The sequence below is a fragment of the Piliocolobus tephrosceles genome, chromosome 13 (genome assembly GCF_002776525.5).
Source record: "Piliocolobus tephrosceles isolate RC106 chromosome 13, ASM277652v3, whole genome shotgun sequence".
Classification (NCBI taxonomy): Eukaryota; Metazoa; Chordata; class Mammalia; order Primates; family Cercopithecidae; genus Piliocolobus; species Piliocolobus tephrosceles.
This window is the reverse complement of record NC_045446.1, coordinates 123,094,585-123,121,483: the sequence shown is the minus strand read 5'-3', so window position 1 is coordinate 123,121,483 and position 26,899 is coordinate 123,094,585. Positions and strand designations below refer to the sequence as shown.

The 26,899-nt window shown below is 42.2% G+C and overlaps 1 protein-coding gene across 2 annotated transcripts in view; it reads left to right on the top strand.

Annotated features, from left to right (window-relative positions):
* NCAPD3 (non-SMC condensin II complex subunit D3) overlaps positions 1 to 26,899 on the top strand; it is a 67,600-nt gene that overhangs the window by 30,985 nt on the left and 9,716 nt on the right. For both annotated transcript variants that reach the window (XM_023185906.2, XM_023185905.2), the window contains exons 17-28: positions 385 to 605; positions 7,891 to 8,082; positions 8,417 to 8,514; positions 8,663 to 8,778; positions 12,296 to 12,403; positions 14,525 to 14,639; positions 14,720 to 14,827; positions 15,984 to 16,222; positions 17,083 to 17,162; positions 22,937 to 23,074; positions 23,388 to 23,521; positions 23,803 to 24,002. In XM_023185906.2, coding sequence (XP_023041674.1) covers positions 385 to 605; positions 7,891 to 8,082; positions 8,417 to 8,514; positions 8,663 to 8,778; positions 12,296 to 12,403; positions 14,525 to 14,639; positions 14,720 to 14,827; positions 15,984 to 16,222; positions 17,083 to 17,162; positions 22,937 to 23,074; positions 23,388 to 23,521; positions 23,803 to 24,002 — 1,749 coding nt within the window. The remainder of the gene's footprint in view (positions 1 to 384; positions 606 to 7,890; positions 8,083 to 8,416; positions 8,515 to 8,662; positions 8,779 to 12,295; positions 12,404 to 14,524; positions 14,640 to 14,719; positions 14,828 to 15,983; positions 16,223 to 17,082; positions 17,163 to 22,936; positions 23,075 to 23,387; positions 23,522 to 23,802; positions 24,003 to 26,899) is intronic.

The window sequence follows — 26,899 nt, the reverse complement described above, 5'->3', positions numbered from 1 at the left end:
CAGCTAGGTAGCATTTTAGTTGAATTTTAAAAGCATGTTTATTTCTTTATTTCATGATAGAAGGCATTAAGCAACGCATATTTTGACTTTTTCTGTCAGCATCTGTTCTAATTGCTCTTTGGGATATTTATTATTTGCTCTTGACTTTTAATGACCAAAAAAGTACTAATAAGATAGTGACTTTAATGTATAAGTTTAAAATTTTGGTTTGCACTGATTTACATTAAGCTGACTTTGCTTTTGTATATTTTTTGATTTTTTTTTTTTCACTTGGTGGTCTATTTGCAGCTGAATGTGTGATTATTTTTAACATGTCAAAATGTTGATCACAACTTCCCTGACTTGTATCTAGACCTTCTTGTGTCATAATCTTTCACTCCTAAGGCTCAGCCTAGATGCGTGCAGATCCAGACAGCCTGGCTGCGGGGGTTGGTCCCGGTGGTGATGGACTGTGAGAGCACTGTGCAGGAGAAGGCCCTGGAGTGCCTGGACCAGCTGCTGCTGCAGAACATCCGGCATCACAGTCATTTTCACGCTGAGGACGACAGCCAGGTCCTCGCCTGGGCACTTCTTACTCTCCTTACCACGGAAAGCCAGGAACTGAGGTAGGTTAACCGTATGACCTGTGCTTCCTGTCGAAGAAGGCCGTAAGACTTTGTATTAATAAATTTCTCCTACTGGTCCTTGAAAAATCAGCTTTCCAGATTACTTAGTGTATGTGAAAATTCAATATTGGTCTCTTTTTCCTTGACTTACGTCTTAGAAAATCTCTTCGGTATTTTTATCGACTGTATGTTTGTGACACCTTTTTGGTCACTTCGTGTGCATCCGTCTGACACTTTCCAATTTCATATTGGTATCTTAATATGTAATAGACAACACTGATGGAAATACATATTAATATCACCTTTCCCCAATGCTGGTTATCATGAAGGATGACTTCCTAGCTCCTGCAAGTTAAACTGTTTTTAACACCTTGTTGGATTAATTGACTTAACTAACGCTGCAGGCTTTCTACCCTTTGATAACATTTATTGAACATACACTGTACAGTGAATATTGTGTTTAGGAGTTAGGACTTGTGATGGAGGAATCATCTTACAGTGGAAAGAGAATAGATTTAGTATCAAAAGATACCATTCTACGGCCTTGCAAAATCACTTTCTCTGAGCCTTAGTTTCCTGATTTGTAAGAGGCAGCCGTTGTACTCCAGGATCTCTTCATATCTCTTTAGGTATTACAACTTTGTGCCTGAAAAAGCGTGTTCATTCAGTAAAGATTTTCTCAGTACAGGTTGAGCATCTGAAATCCAAAAATCTAAAATCCAGACAATGTTAGCATGATGCCACAAGTGGAAAATCTCACACCTGACCTCATGAGATAGGTCACAGTCAAAATGCAGGCTCACAACATACAGCCTGTTCGGCATCCCCAAGTGAAAAATAAAATCACCTTCAGGCTGTGCATATAATGTGTATACGAGACTTTGGTCCCATCCCCAAGATATCTTACTAATTATCTGCAAATATTCCAAAATCCAAAACACTTCTGGTCCCAAGCATTTCAGATAAGTGATACTCAGCCTGTATCTACTCCATGCTTTGCTGAGATTTCTAGAAGGGAGAGATTTAGCCAATATTAGAGTCTACTGCTTTTTCACTTTTCTTAGAGATACCTCCTTATACATGCTCAATGTATTAATTCATGTTAACTTAATGAAAAGTAGTAGTCATTCTTTGCAGAAAAGCAGGAGAGGCCTTCTGCAGCTCCTGAGAAGCTGTTGGGAGGTTTTAAAATTTATTTTTCTTTATAAACATTTTTTATTGAAGTATAGCATGTCTTGAAAAGTACACAAACCATAAGGTCAGTAAATATCACAAGGAAAGCGTACCTGTGTGACCAGCATGCAGTCTCTGTTTGTCATTGTAGGTGATAGCCACTTCTGCCCAAGTTGCCTAACACTTGAAAAAGAGGGGCCCAGAACTCATGTGCTGCACATTTTCTGAAATTACTCTTGACTTCTGATTTCATGGCAGCTCTTCTTATTTTCTAGTGTTGCTTAAAATTTTGTCTTCTTTTTGGTATTCGTTTATTTCAGAGGTCTTTAAGGAGACATTAAAACAAACAAAGAAACATGGGCTCATTATGAAACCTGGAATCAGGTTGTGGATGGAACTGCTTAAGGAGATTATAAAATGAGTAAGAAAAAATGCAAGCTTAGAAGAGGAACCTTGCAGAAGATGTGCATTGAAGGCTTCAACAGTGGAAGATAGCCATGTCAAAAAAGACTTAAAAAGTATGAAGAGGTAGAGGAACAACTATGAGAAAATGATTCAAATGGAAACAGGGAGTGAGGATTTCAAGCAAAACAAGTAGTCGACAATTCTAAATGTCTCAAAAACATTTCAAAAAAAAATGTCTTAAAAAAAACATTTCAAAACTCGTTCATATAATTCACGTCAAGTTTAAATCTTACACCCAGCCAGATTATTCAACATACAGGGTAAAATAAAGCCATACTGAGACTAGCGGAAAACCAAGGGTGTTTATTGCCACTACCCCTCCACTAAAGGGCCATCTATGAAGGATGTACTTCAGGCCAGGCTATAATCCCAGCATTCTGGGAGGCTGAGGCGGGGAGAACTGCTTAAGGCCAGGAGTTTGAGATCATCCCTGGCAATGTGGTAAGACCTTGTCTCTACAAAAAAAAAAAAAAAATAGCCATTTGTGGTGGCGCACGCCTGTAGTCCCAGCCACTTGGGAGGCTGTGGTGGGAGGATCCCTTCAGCCCAGGAGGTGGAGCCTGCAGTGAGCTGTAATGGCACCACTGCACTCCAGCCTGGGTGACAGAGCAAGACCTTGTCTCAGAAAAATAAAACAAAAAGAATGTACCTCAGAAGGATGGAAACTGAATTCAGAAGGGAGGAATGGCATATGAGAAGGAAAGGTTGCTAAGAAATTGATAAACGCATAGATAAATCTAAATTAAGCATAGCCATTACAAATCAGTAACAACAATGATATGAGGATGACTAATTGGGATGACTAAAAGCCAGGTGAAGCTAAAATATAAAATAGTATGTAGGATGAGCTGGAGGGTGCATTTACTTGCATTTCTAGCATTGGATAGGAGACTAGAGATGCTCATTAGTATTAAACTCGAGTCAACACTGCAGACCACCAGGGATGGTCGTATGTAACTTCTGAGCCAGCAGAAGGGAAGTAACACTGAAGAAAGTTCAGTGCAAGAAAAGGCAGAACAGAAGCGAGGTTAAAAAATGAGAAGGAAATAAAAGCATGGTATATTGAAATCATAAAATAAAGGGGTGAATTAATCCAGTAGGTCAGTAATCTCTATAAATGTCAATGACTTACATTTAACAGTTAGTGGACAAAATCTTTGGATATAAAAACCAAAATCCAACTACATACTGTTTATAAGAGCCACACCTAAAATAAAATTACCAGAAATGCTGAAAGTAAGAAAAAGGTTACTAGAAAAATAATGCAAAAAAGAAGGCTGTATCAGATAGAACAGAATTTAAAATAGAGTCAAATAGAATTTAAGGAAAATGTCATCAGTTGTAAAGAAAGTTACTTATAAAGGAATTATACCTGGAAGAGGTATGTGTTCCTAAAGAATACGTATAAAACCCCATGCCCAACAGAAGCACATATTTCTAAGTTTATGTGAACCATTTATAAAAATTGATTATGTACTGTTTCATAGTCAGTCTTAAATATCAACAATTCTATATTAACAGGATAATGTTCTCTGAGCATTATATAATAAGTAGTAGAAGAAAACCTCAAAAAAGAGTATTTGAAGAATTAAAAAAGATACTTCTAAATAACTCCAACGTCAAAGACCAGTGAATTGGAAGATTTTTGGAACAATATGTGCCAAAACTGGTAGAATGCATTCAATGGAGTACTTAGGAGGAAATATGTAATGTTAAATGTGTATTAGAAAAGGAAAGGACTGAAAACTGATGAGCTAAAGGTTCAATTTAAGAAGTTACAAAAAGTCATTGAATAAACTTGAGGAAAAGAAATGCTAAAATTAAGACTGGAAATTTAAAAACTGGGAAAGAAAAACTGAGTCTTTAAAGCTTAATGGAAAAGATAAACTTCTGCCAAGATATGACAAGAAAAAAGGTACAAATAAATAATATTAATGATGAAATGGGTGATACAACTACAAATGTCTTAGTATACATTCAAAAACAGACTGTTCAGAATGTGTTAGTATTTTTTAAAGGGCACAGTTCTGTATAGGCATTTTTTAGTCTAAAGTTTTAATTGATACAGCTCTTTGTATTAATTTGCTAGGGCCACCATAACAAAACACCACAGAGCAGGTGGCTTGAATAACAGAAATTTATTTTCTCACAGTTGTGGAGGGTAGAAATTTGAGATCAAGGTGCCAGGAGAGTGGATTTCTCCTGAGGCCTCTCTCCTTGGCTGTGTCCTCACACACATCCCTGGTGTCTCATTCTGTGTCGGCATTTCTTCTTACAAGGACACCTTTTGTGTCTGGGATTTATTCCTTTTGGTGGGTTCTTGGTCTCACTGACTTCAAGAATAAAGCCGCGAACCTTCACGGTGAGTGTTACAGCTCTTAAAGATGGTATGTTCTGAGTTTGTTCCTTCAGATGTTCAGATGTGCCTGGAATTTCTTCCTTTTGGTGGGTTCGTGGTCTCGCTGACTTCAGGAGTGAGGCCGCAGACCTTCGCAGTGAGTGTTACAGCTCTTAAAGGTGGCATGTCCAGAGTTGTTTGTTCCTCCTGGTGGGTTTGTGATCTCACTAACTTCAGGAATGGAGCCGCATACCCTCGCGTTGAGTGTTACAGCTAATAAAGGCCGTGCAGACCCAAAGAGTGAGCAGCAGCAAGATTTATTGTGAAGAGCGAAAGAACCAAGCTTCCACAGCATGGAAGGTGACCCAAGCAGGTTGCTGCTGCTGGCTCGGGTGGCCAGCTTTTATTCCCTCATTTGGTCCCGCCTATGTCCTGCTGATTGGTCCATTTTACGGAGTGCTGATTGGTCCATTTTACAGAGTGCTGACTGGTGCATTTACAATCCTTTAGCTAGACACAGCATGCTGATTGGTGCGTTTACAATCCTTTAGCTAGACACAGAGTGCTGATTGGTGCGTTTTTACAGAGTGCTGATTGGTGCATTTACAATCCTTTAGCTAGACACAGCATGCTGATCGGTACATTTTTACAGAGTGCTGAATGGTGCGTTTACAATCCTTTAGCTAGACAGAGTGCTGATTGGTGTGTTTTTACAGAGTGCTGATTGGTGCATTTATAATCCTTTAGCTAGACACAGAGTGCTGATTGGTACATTTTTACAGAGTGTTGATAGGTGCATTTACAATCCTTTAGCTAGACACAGAGTGCTGTTTGGTACGTTTCCAATCCTCTAGCTAGACAGAAAAGTTCTCCAAGTCCCCACTTGATCCAGGAAGCTGGCTGCTTTTCTCACGTTGAACTTGGGTTAGGGCCCACCCTAACAGCCACGTTTTAACTTCATCACCTCTGTAAAGGCCCTATAGGAGGGAGTGGTAGAGGTGATGAAAGCTGAGCCTGAGGTTTGGAGGAATTGGAAGAGGAAATAGTTGATTCAATTGAACAAACATATTTTGAGGACTTCATTTTCCAGGACTGGTTCTAAGTGCTGGAGATTCACAGAATAGTTCAGTGCACTTCCTCTACTCCAGTTGGTCTGGTTAAATAGACAAAAGCAAGTCACAATTTTAGTGGAAAGGGAGCTACAGGAGAACAGAGGAAGGGCACATGGCATTTTGGTGATTATTTCTTCCTCTTTTTCCTCTTCCTGTCCTTCTTCTTTCTTCTTCTAGCTTAGGCTGGCTTCCCAGAAGTAGTGGCATGGGCAGAATATTTGCGAGTGTGTAGGAATTAAGCAGCCAGAATAGTGAGGGTTGCCAGGAAGGACATAGTCATGCGAAAGCTCAGCCCAGAAGGCTCTACCGAATCTCAGGAAAATGCCTAGATCAATAGGTGTGGAGAGCAGAGGTCAGGCAGGTCGAGGACGGAGGAAGTGCTGGAGATGGAAGCCCAGCTTCGACTTGGAATGCTTTATCACATCGCAGTTGGGAGCTCTTGGTAATGCATGAGGTCACCCAGAGTTAGGTTGGAGATAAGAGGACTAAGAATAGAGCTTTTCAAATCAGCAATTAGTTATTAGAAGACAGGAATTAGTTAAAGGAGATGAAAAGAGATCCAGCTGGTGGACCAGAGTCTCAGTGCAAAAGCAGTAGCCAGTAACCTCTGGTGGAGGCCATGGAGATGGGCCTGAAGCATGGCCGTTGGTTTTGGTACCAAGATTAGAGGTTAGTGTGTTGGGTCACAGTCTGCCCAGGTGGGGAATGGCTGTGGCCCTCAGCTGGGCTGGGAGGCTGGGTGGGAGTGGAGGGCTGGGAGTTGCCAAAGAGGAGCCAAGTTTAAGATTTCTGCAAGTTTTCTGAACTCTGCAAGTTCAGAGAATTTTTTCCCCATTCTGTTGGCTACATATAATGAACATTACTTAATATTTTATATAATTATTTTAAAATGAATTTTAAAATATTTGTTCATTGCTTGTATCTTGTGGTATTTGGACATAAGTCAGACATAAATCATGTTGTAAGCTAACTGTAGTAAGATTCGACATCTGTGGATGGATTTTTAATAGCTGGTATATTAACAAAACTTCATTTATATGCATATGCTTATTATGGTATATAGATGTGTTTATTTTGTTATAGTTACCTTGTTCTGTATGCTCTGAGAATTTCCCTTTTAAAAACAATTTAATGAGGAATTCCCGATGTTTGCATGTGTGTATGTATGTGTATGTGTTTTCACAGAAGTCTTAAGAAAAATTAATCAAGGGAAGAAGCGTATTTTTCTCTTCATTTAAATATATAATATGGCATTGTCTCATGAGTCATATGATCCCATTCAGTGACATGGGAAGAAGTAAAATAAGAGATAGTTCTAAAACATCAGTGACGGCCAGGCACAGTGGCTCACAACTATAATCTCAGTACTTTGGAAGGCCAAGACAGGAGGATGGCTTGAGCCCAGAAGTTCAAGACCAGTCTAGGCAACATAGCGAGACCCTGTCTCGAAAGAAAGAGAGATAGAAAAGAAAGAGAGAAAGAGGGAAAGAAAGAAGGAGAAAGGTTAGCCAGGTATGGTGACCATGCCTGTAGTCTCAGCTACTCTGGAGGCTGAGGGAAGAGGATTGATTGAACCCAGGAGGTGGAAGCTACGCAGAGAGCTGTGATCATACTACTGTGATCCAGCTTTTGACTGGATCTCAAAAATAGTGTGACTCTGTCTCAAAAAATAGTAGTATAACACAAACACTTTAGTACATCAGAAGCACTGTTTGAAATATCTATTTCTGAGTGGTATTAAGTTATTGCATATTTCAGCTCATTTCACATCATCATATTTAATTGTTAGGTTGTCATTTACAATCCTTCCATTGAAAAAAGGACAATGTTACTAATTTTTGTCACTATAACTGTATGAGCTCTGAATGTATCTGTAACTGGCCCCATGCAGTTATGTAGACATTTTGGAGGAGAGGAGGAGAAGAGTCTCAAATGAATTGTGAAATTTTATTCTTTGCTTTAAGAAATATTTTATGAGGGGAAAAATGAATATAACTGATTATAGAATAATAAAAATTTAAAAGATACCTAGTTTGATATCAGACATGCCACTAATTAGGAAAGTCTGTGAAAGTTTCATGTGCCACATGAGTCCTGGAGCAGCAGAAGTTGATACCCTTTCCGTGAGGTGCTGATCTGAGTTGTTTTGTATATTTACAGGTGCAATTCTGCTTTTCTATCTTTTTTTTTTTTCTAGCCGATATTTAAATAAGGCTTTTCATATCTGGTCCAAGAAAGAAAAATTCTCATCCACTTTTATAAACAATATAATATCTCACACTGGCACGGACCATTCGGCACCTGCCTGGATGCTGCTTTCCAAGATTGCTGGCTCCTCACCCAGGCTGGACTACAGCAGAATAATACAGTCCTGGGAGAAAATCAGCAGGTTTGTATCTTCTGATTTGACCACTAATGATACTGAAGAGTCTTAGAAACAAAGCCCAAGGCTTAAGGAAGTGGGCCTTTTTCATAGCTATTCATGTACAGAGACCTTCTGTTTGAAACCTGGTATAAAAACAAGCATGAAAAAATAAGAATCATGTTTAACCCATTTCCCCTTTGTCCAAGTACAGTAAGTGCCTTGATGTTCCCACAGCTTGACGCCTAAGCCATGCTACCTATGCTGCTTCCTCCAGGGTTGATAATCCAGAAGAAAGGCCTTTGTTGGCAGCAGTGTTTAACTTGCTTCTCCCTTGATATTTCTCCTGCCCTTTCTCTAGTCAGCAGAATCCCAATTCAAACACCTTAGGACATATTCTATGTGTGATTGGGCATATTGCAAAGCATCTTCCTAAGAGCACCCGGGACAAAGTGACTGGTGAGTGTCTGCTGGAGAATCTTACTTGAAAGTGTGTTGCTGTTCATTTCAGGTGTGTGTGTGTGTGTGTGTGTGTGTGTGTGTGTGTGTGTGTATACCTGAATATATTTAAGCAGTTGAACTTCAGGGGTTTTGACTTCCTTCACAGATGCTGTCAAGCGTAAGCTGAATGGATTTCAGTGGTCTCTAGAGGTGATCAGTTCAGCTGTTGACGCTTTGCAGAGGCTTTGTAGAGCATCTGCAGAGACACCAGCAGAGGAGCAGGTATGGCCAGACTTTCCCTGATACGTTTCTGACTTGTTTGTGCTTAGGGTGTTACTGTATGTGTTTTGAAATTTGAGGAGCATGTTCTGTAAATAAGAGGACATGTAAGGATGTCCCCAGCAGCTATTGCCGCAACAAGGCAAGGTTTACATAACTGGCAATTGACATTCCCCAAGAAGAGTTAGCTGCTGAAGAGAAATGACTCTCTTAGATGATCACCACCTTGATGGCAGGGACAGGTGTCTTTAGGTAGGCACTCCTGTTGATTGTCTGTCATTTCCTGGTGAGAATTCTGCAAGGCTATCTTTCTCCTTGACTTCCACTCTCATTCCAAGAACATTTATAGGCAATTTTCCACTTAAGCAGGAAGTTCCCTCCAGAACAGTTTTCTGACCTTTTGATAAATCGTAATCTTGGACATGCCTGTCCTGTTACTATGAGGTTGCACTCCTCAAATATCTCTTGTTGGTGTCATGTCCCCAAAGTTGCCTACAGCCCGCAGCTAATGTTTTTATATATGCATAAACACAAATCCAAATCTGCGATTTATATGAGGCAGAGAGTTACTTTGACTCCTTAAAAGGTATGCATACCAGTTAACTCTGAAGAAATCATTTTATTACCATATATTTATTCCGTTTTTATCAGGAGATACACTCTTAGTACCAATCCTAACGAAAAAATTTAGAGCTGGGGTTATTAATAATGGCTACAGAAAACAAAAGTTAAATAATTGCTGGAATATATTTAAGTTTTCCAGAATAAAAGAAGATGATGGCTTCAGCTGATCTCCCCACCTACCTTCCTATGCTTCCTTTTCTTGACCAAGTTCCTAAGAGAAAACCCTTCCTTAAGATGTTACATTTTCTACTTCTGACAGATCAATTAAAACAATGAGTGTAACTTTTTTGCTTGGGACTTAAGACTGTTGACCTATTTCTTATGAAATAATGTCTGGTGTTTTTCTGGTATCTATCTTTAGGCTCTTTTATTGGTGAAAGGGATACTTGCATTATTTGATTTTTCTAACCCTTTTTCTCAAGACCCAAGAAATTATATGAAAAACTTTTATTTTTTATTTTTTATTTTTATTTTATTTTTATTTATTTATTTTTTTTTTGAGGCGGAGTCTCGCTCTGTCGCCCGGGCTGGAGTACAGTGGCTCAATCTCAGCTCATCATAACCTCCGCCTCCTGGGTTCGAGCAAGTCTTGTGCCTCAGCCTCCTGAGTAGCTGGGATTACAGGCACATGCCATCAGGCCCAGCTAATTTTTGTATTTTTAGTAGAGACAGGGTTTTACCATGCTGGCCAGACTGGTCTGAAACTCCTGATCTCAAGTGATCGCCTGCTTCAGCCTCCCAAAGTGCTAGGATTACAGGCATGGTAAGACTGAGGAAAGAGTGATCAGGGAGGAATTTACGTAAGAGATTATGAAACTGCAAGTCTTCCAGGCTCAGTGGTACACAACTTACTACCGGCAGAGCTGGGACTAGAACTAAGGCCTCTGACTTTTTCCTAATTTTCTTTTCACCAGCACTGGTTGGAAAAAGAATCATGTGTACAGCGCGCAGTCAGGGCCTAGGAAGTCACCTGCCGCTTGCTGCTGGCCCAGGGCCATTAGGACGGTGGTTACATTGTCATGAGAGCCTATGAGGAAGGCAAGGAACTGTCTTCAGGTTAGACACTGAGAGCTGGAAACAGGTGGGGTTACTACTGCATTAGCAAAGACTGCCACGGTTTTCATCTGCTGACACAGCTTCACTTGGTGGTTGACAGAGGAGCAAGGCCCTGAGATTTTCTGGAATGTTAGGATATTTTCAATCCATGTGACCCACTTGTTTCCTCTAAACACACTTCTCCTTTTCTTTTCTCTGTAAGTGAATATCATTTATTTTACTGAGAGCAACAGATTACCCAAAGATACAGCTCAGCAGCAGTGTATGTGAAAGGACTGTTGTCTTTGTCTTTGGGCATTTTTGTTATGTGTTTTGTGGCTGTCATTAAAAAATCGATGAGATCTTGGACTGTATTAGTAGAAAGTGTCTAGAACAAGAGGAGCAGTGGTCCTGTGTCCTGGCTAAATCTAAGTGGACACATTCTGTAATTCAGTGTCAGTGACAAATTTACAAAGTGTTGATGAAATTGAATGTAACTAGAGGAGAGCAGCTAAATGAGGGCATCACAAAGCACGTTGTGTAAGGACTGCAGAAGGCCTGGAGTCTTTAGCATGGAGAAGGGAGGGGTTGGGGATGGGAGGCTGCCTAGCTAAATTCAAATTTATGAAGGACTTTCAAATAGAAGAATTGGATTTATTTGGTATTCCCAGACAACCTATCTGGACCAATGAATGGAAATTATAAATTTTGGTGACTGAAGAGAAAACTTACTGAGGTCTGCCTAAAATGGAGGGCTTGTCCCAGAGCATGTCCCTTGTTGTTAGAGGTATTCAGGAGAAGCTGGACAAGAACTTGGAACAAGCTGCCATGTGGAGAGAATGCCAGGATTGGGTGGTCTTGTCGGCTTTCCCAGATTCTGTGATACCGAAACTTACTAGTCATACTACCCAGGTTCTAGCCTCATCGGGATCAAGCATAAGAATTGCAGAAACTCTGTGGGCCAATGTTGTGGTCCAGGTTGTGCAATCTGTTAAAATTTTAAGTGTAGTAGTTATTTAAAAAGTAATAAAGGCAATAGTTTCAAGACACATTAGGGCAAGTCAGGCTAAAAGCATTGCTCATAGTGCCAGGCTGTGGACTGCTAGACAATGAATAATGGTTAACACAGGTCCCTTCCTAAGGCACTGCAGAGGAGTAGGGTGGGTGTATGCACATCAGCAGATAATTTCAGCATAAGGTAATCACTCCTAAAATAAAAATCGGCATCGGGTAACATAGAAGCAAGGGGATGGAGCACTTAGCTCAACCTGGGTGTTTTGGAATGGTTTCCTACAGAAAATGAGGTCCAAGAATCTAGAATGTGGTTGGGAGCTCTCTCTCCCTTCACATAGAGGAACAGTCCAGTGTGCACTAGAGGTGACCCCTTGAAGTTATTGTGAGACACGGAAAACTTGTCCCTAATGAATAAATTTCAGAAGAATAGCAACTCCTTATTTTATGTCTTTAAAAAATGTTTATCACAGTAATTAATTCACCATCTGTATATGCCAGCAAAACTACAACTTATTTCTGTATTTTTGGAGGAGCACTACTATTATAGATCTCTTATAAATTACCGCTTGGGGTCATTGTAAATATTTGGCCTTTTGCTCTTATAGGGCAAATGTAGAAAGAAAGATGATATATACACTGTTTATGAATTCCACTGAGCCAGAACTCATGGCTAGATTTCTGAATGCATGTCATTGTGGCTTTGGACAACTTGTGGGAAAGAGGAAGGACAGAAAGCACCCCTACAGCCTATCCATTTGAAGATCAGTTTCTTCTGAGAACATGGTGTTTCATGGGTCGTCTGGGAGATGGGCGGGCCCCTTCAGAGATGACTTTTGACTTGCCGTAGGAATTGCTGAAGCAGGTGTGTGGGGATGTCCTCTCCACCTGTGAGCACCGCCTCTCCAACATCGTTCTGAAGGAGAATGGAACAGGGAATGTGGACGAAGACCTGCTGGTAAGTGACAGCTTTTCCTAAACATTCTTTATGCTTCCATTTTATCAGGGAGGTTTTGTTAAAGATGACTTTGTAATGTACACTTTAAATGCTTTTAACAAAAGGGCTGTCTTAGCCTAGAGCTTACTCTCTCTTTTTAGAAGATATTTTTTGATAACCTATTCATTTGTTTCTTATATACTTATTATCGGGGGGGAAAGTCAATGGTATATACTTCATCTAGTTCAATCTTATGAGAAGCCTGATTTCAGTAGGGAAAACACTGTGTGTTGTAAGGTTGGTATAGTCAAGCTTAGAAATATAAGGTAAGAAATAATAATGTGAGTATACTCTTTTCGGTTTGTGTGTTTGCTTTTTAAAAAATTTAACATGTCTTCTGAGCAGTTTGAACAGCAGACAGTAGAACTGGGGAATAGTGCTGAGCAATTGCAAAGTAATGACTGAAATAAAGATTTGACAATTCAAAACACAGATGACCTTGGAGCCCCAAGATTGTTTTCCATGGCACCCCTGCTTTAGAAACTGTAAACAGTGCAAGAGATTCCTGTGAGCCAGGACGGGACAGTTGGCTGATTTCAGTGGCTGACTGGGGACAAGATGTATGGCAGTAATTCTGGTTCCAACATCTGACTCTGTCCAGTAAAGAAAATAATGAGCTGCTTTTTGATGCCATTCAGTACAGGTCATCATTTAACCAAAACTGGCCGTTTTTCTCATGTATTTAAATTAGTAGAGCACATCTTTTCTGTGTTCAGTTTCTGCTTGTTGGCCTAGCTCTCCTAATTCCCAGTGATCACAGACCAAATGTAGATTTGTTAAAAGTGAAGACCGTTGCGCCTGAGGCACGTGTTCAGTAACAGAAGGCCTCAGTATGGGAACTGGATGCTTTAGGTTAGAGGGCCAGGGAGTGTGGCACAGGCTTGGCCCAGGGTTTCCGGAGGGTCTTGCTCTTCTCACTCCTGCCCACGCTAAGAAAGATGCTTACTATGGTTAGTGAGTCCTGTCCCCACCCCCTCCCCCACATGTTCTTCAACTGTTAACCGTGTCATCAAAATCTACTCTTCAGTCAAAATATATATGAAGAGGTTTTGCCCTATATACATAGTTTCATTCTTGCGTCTTTAAATAGAATTTAAATATTTTTTAATGAAGAGATAACAGTATTTCAAGATTCTTTTAAACTCATATACTTTGTTATTGGCTTTCTTACCTAGTATAAGCTTTTATTTGACATTTTACTATTCAGCATCATCCTTCCATTTGGGGCGTAAATTAAAAGAGAATAGTGTTACTTAGTTGTTAAACTGAATGTTATGAATAAACAGCATGGCAGCCGGAAGTAGGTTTTGAATGGGGTCTACATGGAAAAATAATCTGGAGGGCAACTTGAAAATATGTTTCAGAATGTGAAATAGCGTAACACACTCTTTACCCTGCCTTTTACTTCTGAGGAAAGAGAACAGTGTCTAAGGATACACAGGTGTTGACCAGAGCAGATCGAAACATCAGCAAAGCGAAACAGCATCAGTGTTCGTTAATACTGAAGTAGTGCAGTAAGTTATGATGACAGTCCTAGTTTTAAAATGGCATACTTATGTAGTCATTAAAGATATGTGTCATATCTCTTGACATGAAATGATGCCTAATATTCAAAGTAATCATTGCAGACTTCAAAATACTCTAATTGGTAAGTGTATAAGAAAAGTAAACATAAAGCCATGTGACTACAGAAATACTTTGAAAAAGTTATACACAAAAACAATAATGATGTATCTGGGTGGTAGGGTTATAGGTAGGTGATTCTGTATCCCAGTTTACCCAAAATAACCCTGGTGTACACCTGTTTTTCACAATATAATTATTAATAGGACCCCCTTTTACTTGCAGATTTGTCTAGATTTAGGTGATAAAATTATATGGTTGCCCTAATTTTGGATAAGTTTCATTATATAGTGACTTAAGTTTTTACAATAGCCAGGTATTTTTATGAAACAAAAAAATAGTAACACTGTTTTAAATTTGGGGGATAAAGGAAATATACTCCATTGACATGTCCTTAATCTAGCTAGAGTTCACTTTTCTTTTGCCTTATTTTTACTGTAAAACCAATTATCTTTGTAGGTGAAGTACATTTTTACATTAGGGGATATAGCCCAGCTGTGTCCAGCCAGGGTGGAGAAGCGCATCTTCCTTCTGATTCAGTCCGTCCTGGCTTCGTCTGCTGATGCTGACCATTGTAAGGCATTTGAAATCATACTCTGTACCATGCATGCCGGTTCAAGGTTCTGTCAGTGACTTTCTCTCCCTTCCTTGCAGTACCATCATCTCAAGGCAGCAGTGATGCCCCAGCATCTCAGCCACCCTCCCAGGTCAGAGGTTCTGTCATGCCCTCTGTGATTAGAGCACATGCTATCATTACCTTAGGTAAGAAAAACGTGGGAGAATAGGGCTTGACATCAAGTTCTCTGTGTAGCTGTTGTCTTAAGTAAGCCCAGCCATGGGAGTGTGTCAGGGGCTGCCGAGCCTGTCTGTGTCTGCTCTTGGCCATATGGTTCCTAGAGGTGACTCTGATCTGAGTGCTGAGCTCTGCCTAACCACACGCTGGTCATGAGAGCCCTCAGGCTGACAACGCCCCGAGACGGTAAGGCTCAGGTACTCTCTAGAGGGTCTAGAAGGAGCTTTTGCTTTTTGGTACGGTTATGTTAATTTATTACAATTATCCCTGTTTCTGTAATTTTTTTCAATACCTTCACTTGACTTTAATACTCCTGCCATTTTTTTATACTCATAATGCAGCACCACGAAGTCTATTCATCAAGAACTGTGCCAGACGCTGCACTGAGTTCTGGAAATGAAGAAATAAATTTTCCATAAAAGGAAATGGTTTCTTTAATACTTTCCAGAACTGGGTAGATGACTATTTACATATTTCTCCATGAACTCAAACTATTTTTAATCTTGAAAACACTGACCTGTATGCTGGGAATTTTTTTTTCCCTTTAGTGTGAGTGCATATTTCATGCTACATAAGTTATTAATTTTTTTGTAATATTAATTTTCAAATACGTAAGAATTGTGAAACATTTCCCAGGCACAAAAGAAACCTACAAACAAAACTCAGCAGGCTTTTCAACTGTGAACAAGAAAGAAAGGGGACATGCATTCTTTCCTATTTACCTAGCTCAGACTTCAAATTCAGCATGGGCTATTTAGCATGTGTAGAGGATATGTATAATCAGGAGTAAAATGTTTCATCTCTCAGGCTTTGCTGATCATTCTCCAGGTAAGTGGATAACTGCGAAATTCAAATGTTGACTTTAAAAGGAAGATGATTTTATTAGTGTAAAGGAACATCCCATAGTATGTAACTCCTGGGGGAGTTTATTTCTCCTTAAGGTATTTTTATTCAAATATTCAAGATGGGTCTGTCTGCCTTTAGTTTTTTGTTGTTTGTGATTGTGGGCATGATGTTTTAACTTTGATTAAATAGAAGCCATTAGCAAGATGTATCTGGAGAAAATTCAGGAATGGAATTAGGATTTAGAATACAGTTGAGGCATCTTCCTGTCTTCTGTGCCAGGTAAGCTGTGCTTACAGCATGAGGATCTGGCAAAGAAGAGCATCCCAGCCCTGGTGCGAGAGCTCGAGGTGTGTGAGGACGTGGCTGTCCGCAACAACGTCATCATTGTGATGTGCGATCTTTGCATTCGCTACACCATCATGGTGGACAAGTATATTCCCAACATCTCCATGTGTCTGAAGGATTCTGACCCATTCATCCGGAAGCAGACACTCATCTTGCTTACTAATCTCTTGCAGGTGCGTAGGAGGGTTCAACCTGTCCTTTCCCCTCCACCGTCGCTTCTGATTTAAGGGAATATTTGAGTAGCATAGGAAATGTACTTGCTTTGTAGTAGAATCCAAAAATAGTTGTCTCATCTCTGGTCTGGAGTATTACTCTTCTGATGTTCAGCACAACCTCTTATAAACAGTGTTACTTGTGAATGTTCGTTTTGGGACTTTGTTCAGACATCCTGTCAAGCAGTGTGAAGTTTCATTTTGAAAGTAAGTACCATGTAGAGAAAAGCACATTCAGTGGACAGGTAGTTCTAGTTTGAATTCTGTTATTCTTTTTTAACTTGGACAAGTCCACATTTCTGAGATCTAACTTCTTCCTTCGTAAAATGGGGATCATGGTGTTTGCGCTGGGCTCTGCGAGTCTAGTGGGATGTTTCCGTATGCAGAAGAACGTAGTGAACTATAGAGCTCTTCAGAGCATTAGATATTTTTATACACTTTGAGGGTCTGTGTTTGGCCTATAATGGGGAGAACATAATACTTGATTTTTGAAGGGAAGGCCTTTCACTTAGGTTGTATGTCTGCCCTGGTGTGTTCTGTATGCTCATCTTTTCATATATTACGAACTGTATTTATATTATATAGAGGGTGGCACCATCCCTCTAATGCCATGTGCTTTGAGTCATTTTTCTCCTGTGGTAGAAGGGTGATGTTCTGTGCATATACTTCTCCGCACTATATTCCAACGATTTGGAAGTGTGTGCCTGTGCACTGAGCCAGTGTGCTGGGGACAGACCGCGTGGTGGGGGGAGTGTAGCTGAGAACAATGAGGCTTGCCCATGATGACATACTCTGAAACGTGCTGGCTTTTCTCTGTACAGGAGGAATTTGTGAAATGGAAGGGCTCCCTGTTCTTTCGATTTGTCAGCACTCTGATAGATTCACACCCAGACATTGCCAGGTAAATCTTTCCCTCACGTTAGACAACTGAACAGTTTACCTCATTTCTGATGTATGCTGGACTTCTTTTTTTTTTTCAGATTGGTTTAGGGTTAAGTAGGATTTAGTGAGCTTTCGGTGGGTGCCAGAAAAATTAGCAGGTTTTTAAGATACTAAGCAACATAACAAACCTTTATTTTGCACACAAGTTTAAAAGAAAATGGTTAGATTCATCATTGGATCATCTCAGCACTGACTGCACTTGCTGACAGTTTGCTGTTCTTGAAGGAGCATGAAGAATATCATATGCTTGTTGTATTACACTGTATAGAGGAGCAGTCACTAGAAATTCACTGTTAATTTCTAGGCAAAAAGAAAGTTAATTTTGATAAAGAGCTGAGACTTTTAAGTGCAGAAATTTTAAGGAAGAAACTAGGAATTAAGATGAAATTGCACAGTGTGGAATCAAGTGTACAGATGACAAGACTCCTTGGAAATGGGCAGTTCTTCAGACTTGTATGGCGTGGGAGAGTGACTTTGGTAATTATTAATTTCTATCATTGCATCATTTTTTTAAAGATTTATTTTCAAGGGGCTGAGAAATGGCCTGATAGAATTTGCTACCTTAGAGTTTGTTGTAACTAAATCTTTTTAAAGCAAGTCTGCAGTTGGAAAGTAGAAGGTTGAATGCCATGGCAAAAGCCCCGCAGCAGGGAAGAGGCCTTTATAGAGCTCATTCACTATAAATGGCTGGTAACAGTGGGTCCCTCTGGATCTCAATATAGCTACCAATAATTTAGTCTGAGTTCCGTGGAAGTTTCTGCTCAGTTTTCTTTAGGTGTAATTTTCCAAGGAGGGGGAACATTTCACATAACAAACCAGTCAAACTAACATTCTGCTTACTGCTGTCTAGAGCCAGAAGCAAAAAGTTAAGGCTGTCGCCTCTTTTTTAGATAGCTTCGCACACCCTCTCACCTTTACAGCGTGTCCACTGTACTGACTCTGAGGGCTTTCGACACAGTGCATGGCCCAGGAGAAGGTGTCATCAGACAGGCTGGGAATGCTTTCAGGTGATGCACCTGGGAGGTAAAATCAGCTACTTAACCTGCACTTCCTCATTTTTCCCCACTGTTGTTAGCTCCTGTACGTGTATGTGAAAAAGAGCATTAATCAATGAGTAAACTATATGCAGGATTTGTACATATGGGTGTTCAGATCATCAATCAAATGAAAAGCATAGATATACTTTATGGTGTAGTAAGATTACCAGGGCCTCTTCTAGCGTTTTAATACTTCCTCGTTAATCTTTCCCTTTTATGTCTGCATTCTGGGTTTGTTGAAACCATGGTTCAAATTAGATTTTCATGATTTTCAGCTTTGAAAAGCTGATGACTACATTTGCTAACTATAATTTAAGTTAGTCTGTTCTCTGAAATTTTTCCTTTTATTTTTATTTGACGTGTAATAATTATACATATTTATGGGATAGAGAGTGGTATTTTGATACATGTATAGAACATGTAATGATCAAATCGGGGTAATTAGCATAACCAGCACCTCAAACATTTATCATTTCTTTGTGTTGGGAACTTTCAAAATCCTCTCTCCTAGCTCTTTGAAAATAGACAGTACATTATTGTTAACTGTATTCGCCCTACGGTGCTGTTGAGCATTTTAACACACTCCTCCTGTAATTTTGTATTTGTTAACCAGCCTTTCCGTCCCCTTCCCAGCTTCTAATAACCACAGTTCTACTCTCTGCTTCTATGACCCTACCTTTTTTAAACTCTTGCATATGAGTGAGAATATGTGGTATATATATATATATCTTTCTGTGCCTGACTTTTGATTTTTAGGCCAAAGGCTATGCCCAGGCTGGAGTGCAATGGAGCAATCATGGCTCACTACAGCCTCAGTCTCCCACGTTCACGTGGCCCTCCCACTTCATCCTTAGCTAATTTTTTATTTTTTGTAGAGTTAGGTTTTCACTGTGTTGCTCCTGAGCTCAAACAATCTTCTCGCCTCAGCCTCCCAAAGTGCTGGGATTAGGCATGAGCCACCACCCCGGCCTGTATGACATTTTTAATTGCTCATATAAACCCCAAATTTGGAGGCTACAAAATTCTATGATCTGTTTTCCTGTCTGCCCAATAGCTGGTGGCTTTGTAATCACAGGGCGACAGTCAAGTAATAAGCAGGTTATTTCAGTTTAACTGGGCACTGCCACAGGAGTACAGAGAGGCAGGGCCAGAAGCTCCAGGCAGGACAGTGACTCAAATAATGGGCCATTGAGATAGAAAAGGGGCAACAACAAGGACGGCCTGGTTTGGGAGAAAAGGAAGCAAGCACTCGACTGGAGGGCTTAGTGAAGCCATGGAACGGGCGGAATGCGGGGAGGGAGTCGGGAGCCAGATAACTGGAAGGACCAGCAGGGCAGTCACGAGTGGACTCTTTGATCTCCAGTGTGGCAACAGGGTCCAGGGCGTGGCTGCACTGGTGACCCAGGGTCCAGGTGGGGTGCTCACTGGAAGCAGTGAAGTCAGGAAAGCAGAAAGTTGGGGCATTCAGTAGCTCATCTGCATGGGGAGTTCTACGGGGATTTGGAATGGAGAGGAAGACTGAGAACCAGGTAGCAGAGAGCACAAACGGCAGATGGCGGGAGCACTACAGGGAGGCGGAGGTGGAGGCCGTCTGCAGGTGCCGCAGCAGCCTGTGTGTGTCTTAACCAGCAGCCAGGCCACGCTCCCTGCACTTCACTGGACCCACTTCTAGCTGTCTTCCAGTGTCAGAGCACTTTTGGCAACGCACTATTTGGTCCTCACGCTATGTATAGGCTTCCTGAGGGGCATGAATTTGGTTGTTATTCCCCATCCCTAGCACCTGAAAAGGAACTGAAACCAAGCAGACATGTGGTGAACATTGGGTGGGTGAACATTGGGTGGGTGAAGGCAGGAAGGCACTGGACGTCTGGGAAATGTGCTCCTCATCCTCTGACTGAGGGATGAAGCAGCCTCCCTTTGGGAGGGCTGAGAGAGAACTGGTGTGCTTGGAGGACAGCCAGCCCACGTTTATGAAGAGGAAGCATAGGGAGTGCCCTGAGAGTCGGCTGTGGAGGGTAGGGCCTGATTCACTGTGGAACCTGGAGTGTAGAGTACATGGAGGAAGGAAGCAGCAACGCAGGGATGACCAGGGTCTAGACAGACCATCATAGGCGCTTGGATTTGGGGTGGTGGCCAGGGAGAACTAGGGTGTAGGAAATACTGCTTCAAGCCTCAAGTAGAATTCTGGTACAAATGGGTCTGAGCCCCGGTCCTAACCTGAGATAGACACGTGTTGTAGGCCAGGTCAGGAACATGAGTTCAGCATGAACTCATGAGTCTGCCTTTATTGAGCAGACACCCTGCTTCAGAATGGCATTCAGCTCATGAAGAAATGTGAAGTCAGATTTTTATGTTTCCTACTAAAGCTGAAAACAGAAGTGGACACATGGCCGTTACCTTGTGGCCTTTTGGGCTGTTTGAATATCCTGGATTTTGATTCTTAGTAAGAGAGTAATAACTTCTTTTTACAAGGCTGTAATAAGGTAATCACTCAGATTTAGCTGGTCTTCCCTTTGTGTTCCATATAATTCATGCAGCCCGTGCTGTGTGAAATCCCTAGACCACATCCCTGAGTTGTTGGTGTGGGTATGTGTGTTCTTAGTGGTTGTCCTGAGGGGCTGGGGAGAGGATGCTGACCGAGCTCCCAGCTTACTAAGATTTGTTGAGAGTCTTGGAGGTTTCCTAATCCACGTATCTGGAGAGTGCTCTCTCTTGTCACTCTAAAGGAATGTTCTAGGAAGCATTACTTGTAATGTTAATTTCTCCTAACTTTTCAGCAGACAAACAGGAAACAAAATAGTCCCTCTTCTCCAGTTAGGAAGCTTGCAGGATCTGTGCATCTTAATCTAATCAAGGCTGAAACTTGCCATTTTAATAAAGTCCCAGTGAATACAGCAGCCAAGATGAGTTGTGGATATCACACATTGGCTGTGGCTTCCAGTTTCTCTCGCTGGAAAGCTCTGTGACTACATTATCAGCCCTGAGCGTGTGAATCCTGGCATGGTTTTATGTTGCTATGGAATTTATTTGTATAGATGGTTCAGCAAGTTTTTCACTAGGGCTTAAACTCCACAGTATCTTGCCTGTTGGTCACCTCCACCCACATGTATTTTTGACCTAAACTGAGTCGATTGGCGTTGACATCAAGTCAAAACTCAGAGTGCACCCTCTTCTTGTGGAAGATTTGCTGATTCTATCTGGCTTTACATTTTCGTATATGTGACTTCATTTCTGAGGAGGAAGTTTGCATAATGTAGAAACTGCCATGCCAGAGTGGATTAACTATAATGAAATGCCACAGAAGATAAATTCTTGTTTGTTCAGTGGTTTTTTCATTCCTGTCACAGATGGTTTACCAAAGTAACCCATGTTTAGAAAGAACTTCATCTGATGCTATGACCTTTGCCTTTCAAACATGGGTCATTAAACAACATAATTTGTACAAAACATAACTGACTACTCTTAGATCAGACAGGTGCTTCTAGTTATCCTTAATTGAATTTTGCCTCATGGAATTCTCATTATTAATACAGTTTTATTTATTTTGTTTTCATATTTCTGGGTCAAGCTGCTCCCTTATTTCCTAGGTGAATAGTCAAGGTGTAATTATCTACAGTGGAATTTTTATCTAGGCTTACTTCCATCATGATTTCTCATCTGCCTTCTCTGATTTTTAATTGGTATGTGTGCTGTGAACACAAACTGATTTGAATTTTGGCATAAGGAGCACCACTGGGGAAAGGAGAGGTCAGTCTCCTGCACAGTCCCAGTGCCCTCCAAAGCCAGTGTCTGCTGTTCGGACAGTCTTTGATGCTGCTCCTCTCCCAGGGAGAGCTGACTGGTGCTCCTGTGTGGGCGGAAATTGCATTTGAGCTCTGAAATTAAATTAAAACACTGGCCTTGACAGTGTGAGTGGATCACGGTGAGCCCTGCACCATGTTAGTTTAACCCCTGAGCAAAAATCAGTGCTTTGGCATTCTGTCACCTACTTTCGTGATGAACAGAAACTCTGCAGTGGCCTGTAGTCAAACACTTTACCTGTTTACATCTGGCATTGGACATCTTCCTTTTGGTGGGGTCCTGGTGGTATCTGTGTCCCATGTGCAGCATCGCACGGATGTGGTGAGGGCATGGGTGGAAGGAGAGTGCCCAGGGCTTGCTGGTGATTTCAAAGCGCATTGAGTCAGTTGCTTTGCAGAGGGAACTTGTCTTCCTGATCCAAACTATGAAGCTCTTGTCATGAATCCTTATTCTTGAAAAAAGTTCCAGTTACTAAAATTGTTTTTTGTTCGTAATTGTGGGCAACAAACTTGAGGTTGGGAGGTGAATGACCATTGTCATTGCATCAGTCCTGTAAGACCACTGGCCTCTAATTGCAGAAGCGGCTTTGGGGTTAAGTTGGTTGATTGCTTTCCCCGCTTGCACTGCAGCTGGATAACAACACCTTCTGCTAGTTTTGAAAGGAAACCTGGTGGAAAAAAACACACTTGAATTGGAAAGTAAGCTGTGGAGCAAGGACAGACCAAAGAGCGGAGTTTCTGTCTTCTTTGGATCCAAGGGAACTGTTTATTGGGATAGATTTTGAATCCCTGCGCTTACGTACAGCTCTCTTCTGCTCAGCAGAGTTCTTGGTGTATTCAGAGACTGTTGGTGTGTAGCAAATGGGTCTCCCTCTTTGTTTCTCTCACCTTTGCAGCTTCGGGGAGTTTTGCCTGGCTCACCTGTTACTGAAGAGGAACCCTGTCATGTTCTTCCAACACTTCATCGAGTGTATTTTTCACTTTAATAACTATGAGAAGCATGAGAAGTATAATAAGTTCCCCCAGTCAGAGAGGTCAGTGAAGCAGCTAAGGCTGTCTCCTTGTATCTGGGTAAGAGCGGGGGAATCTGGGGAAGGTTTGGCTCTTTGCATATAGTGGTTGGACACAGACCCTGCTCCAGGTCTTTACTGTGGCCTGGCAGGATGGCGTAAGAAAATGCAGTCGTGAGAATTGCTTCCTAAGGGCAGTGCCTGCGATGAGCACTGGGATCTCTGTAGTGCACGTGAGTCTTTGGTATCCAGCTTTTAGGATGCAGTTAAAATGCAGTGTTAAATCCCTTACACCCATGCCCACGTGACGCAGTAAAATTGTCCTATTCTGCCACAGAGAGAAGCGGCTGTTTTCATTGAAGGGAAAGTCAAACAAAGAGAGACGAATGAAAATCTACAAATTTCTTCTAGAGCACTTCACAGATGAACAGCGATTCAACATCACTTCCAAAATCTGCCTTAGTATTTTGGGTAAGCCCAGTGTGTGTGGGAGAAAATGTGTGTGTTAGCAAATGAAATGCTCTGTTGATGATGGCCCAGCAGGCCTCTAGTAAGGGAGACCCTGGCACTGCAGGAAGACCCTTGTCATCTTGTTCTTCTCTGGCATCAGCTGTGCCCCAGACAGAACACCCTTGCAAGACCCCCTGACAGCCTCAGACAGCCCCCCAGTTGTGTAAATTACACCTCCTCCCTGGGCCAGAGCATTTCACAGAAGCGCACATTTCTCTCTCTCTCTCTCTCGTCTCTCTCAGCGTGCTTTGCTGATGGCATCCTACCCCTGGACCTGGATGCCAGTGAGTTACTCTCAGACACATTCGAGGTCCTCAGCTCAAAGGAGATCAAGCTTTTGGCAATGAGATCTAAACCAGACAAGGACCTCCTTATGGAAGAAGATGACATGGCCTTGGCAAATGTAGTCATGCAGGAAGCTCAGAAGAAGCTCATCTCACAAGTGAGTGTGCAGTTCCCCGAAGCTCATCTCACAAATGAGGGCACCCCTTCCCCTAAGCTCATCTCACAAGCGTGCTCCTTCCCCAAAGCTTATCTCACAAGTGGGTGCGCCCTTCCCTCCAAGCTCATCTGACCAGTGAGTGCGCCCCTCCACCTAAGCTCATGTCACAAGTGAGTGTGCAGCTCCCCCTAAGCTAATGTCACGAGTGTGCTGCTCCCCTTAAGCTCATGTCACAGGTGAGTGTGCCACTTCCCTCAGCTCATCGCACAAGTGAGTGTGCTGCTCCCCCTCAGCTCATCTTATAAGTGTGTGCTGCTCCCCTAAGCTTATCTCACAAGTGAGTGTGCTGCTCCCCAAGCTCATCTCACAAGTGTGCAGCTCCCCCTCAGCTCATCTCATAAGTGAATGTGCTGCTCCCCCAAGCTCATCTCACAAGTGAGTGTGCACTCGTCTCATTAGTGTGCAGCTCCCCCAAGTTCACCTCACGAGTGCACCCCTCCCCCTAAGCTCATCGCACAAGTGGGTGTGCAGCTCCCTCAAGCTCATGTCACAAGTGAGTGTGCAGCTCCCCTAAGGTCATTTCATGAGTGTGAAGTTCCCCTAAGTTCATTTCACAAGTGAGTGTGCAGCTCCCCTAAGCTCATTTCACAAGTGACTGTCCCACTCTTCCCACTGTCTCCTGGCTTCCCTGTTGTCCCTGGAATCCTGGTGCCACGCTCTAGTGCTGATGTCTTTCTTCCTGGTGGCTTTAACTCTTGCCAGGTGGTGACAATTCTCAAATCTGTCTCCTGCTCCAGCATTTCTCATGAGCCTGAGCTCAGGTCCCCCTGCTGCCAGGACGTGCTCCAGGTGTCTCTGACTTACTCTCAAAACTCACTCAGTCATCTCTTCTTTCTGCTCTTCATCTCCTCTTTCTCCCACAGTTTATGGTGCTCCTGCAGACTGGAGTCTGGTGTGCCAGGCTGAGGCTTTTGTTGGCAGGAAGTGTAGAATTTGGATCTGAATGACTTTGGGGCAGACCTTGGCTGCCGCAGGCCTCTGCAGGCCTGTGTTTTTGTCCTAGCCTGGATTGCCAATGTGTATTTCCCACCTGGCCCCTGAAGGCCTTTGACCCCAAGGATATAGACTCTGATAATATCTTGCCACAAGATGCTGCCGGTTTTCTCTTACCATTGTATCTCTGTAGTTCTGACCTTATTTAAGCTTATCCTATTTCCATGGTTTCCTTACCACCCTTTCTGTTTCTGATTTCTTTCTGTCACAGGCCACGTCCCAACTTGCTGCCAGAGCAGTCTTCTTTTTTTGAGACAGAGTCTCCCTCTGACGCCCAGGCTGGAGTGCGGTGGCGCGATCTCTGCTCACTGCAAGCTCCACTTCCCGGGTTCACGCCATTCACCTGCCTCAGTCTCCCGAGTAGCTGGGACTGCAGGCCCCTGCCATTCTGCCTGGCTAATTTTTATTTTTATCTTTTTTTTTTTTTTTTTTTTTTTTGAGACAGAGTCTCGCTCTGTTTCCCAGGCTGGAGTGCAGTGGCGCAATCTCTGCTCACTGCAAGCTCTGCACCTGGATTCACACCATTCTCCTGCCTCCGCTTCCCAAATAGCTGGGACTGCAGGTGCCCGCCACCTCGCCCAGCTAATTTTTTTGTATTTTTAGTAGAGACGGGGTTTCAGTGTTCGCCAGGATGGTCTTAATCTCCTGACCTCGTGATCCGCCCACCTCGGACTCCCAAAGTGCTGGGATTACAGGCGTGAGCCCCTGTGCCTGGCCCAGCAGTCTTTCTTAAGTACAAATTTGCTCATTTTATTCTATCTGAAACAGACTAAAGGCAGGTTGACTGTGAGGGGTGGCAGGAAGCTTTTGGGTGATAGATGGTGAGTGGTCTGTGGTGCTGGTTATTCCATATAGACTTTTGTCAAAGCTCATGGAACTGTTTAAAATAGGTAAATTTACTACATATGTTATACTTCACTAGTGAAATTTTAAAAAACTATGCTGGTGGCTTCCTATCATCTTCTGAATAAACTCTCATTCTTCTTTTTCAAGGTGAACAGAACTTCTGGTGTGCCTTCCACCTTTCCCATACCTCCCTCCGTCTTCACCTCCAACCTCGCCACTTCAAATTGCCATCTGCACCTCAGTTGCGAGCTGCACCCTGCTCCTGTGCTCTTGCCTCAGGGTCTCATGTCTCCAGCGCCCTCACCCACCCATCCTCCCTTCTCCACACATCCTCAGGACCATCCATCAGATGGCCGTGCACTCCTTAGGCAGCCCATCTCCGTACCTAAATTCCCTAACACCCTGCCACGTAACACCTCTTCCCTTGAGACAGGCACTGTCCAGAAGCGGCTGGAGGGCAGGGGTGCTTGGCTTCATTTTGCACCCCCAGAGGGTTAGCTCTTGGCCTGAACAGAGAAGGTGCTTGATCACACCTGTCAAGTGAATGCATGGAAGCCACTTCTTCAGACTGTTCCTGAACATAACATCTGCTCACATCTGGGTTTATTAAATTGCTTATTTCTCTACCTGTTGTCCTCCTGTTTCAGGAACTCTGATAAGACTATAGAAATGAGTGGTTTACAAGGAAGAAACATATACTAGTGACTTTAAATGAGAAGGAAAAGAGTACTTTCAGCTTCAGGAGGATAAATCTTGCATATGTGGGCTACTATAGTGCTTTTTTTTTTTTTAAATTTAAAGAGATTCACTGCAGAATATTTGTGGTTAGTGACCATTCAAGGTAAAGTGTGAAGACTTGGTCAGATCAGTTACTATACGTATAAATTCATAGTATTTTGTAGATGTGTACAGACAGCGAGAGACAGCCGGCTGTCTTCATGCTTAGCCATTTTTAGACCATTGTCCCTTCACCAGCAGGAATACAAAGTGTCCCTCTG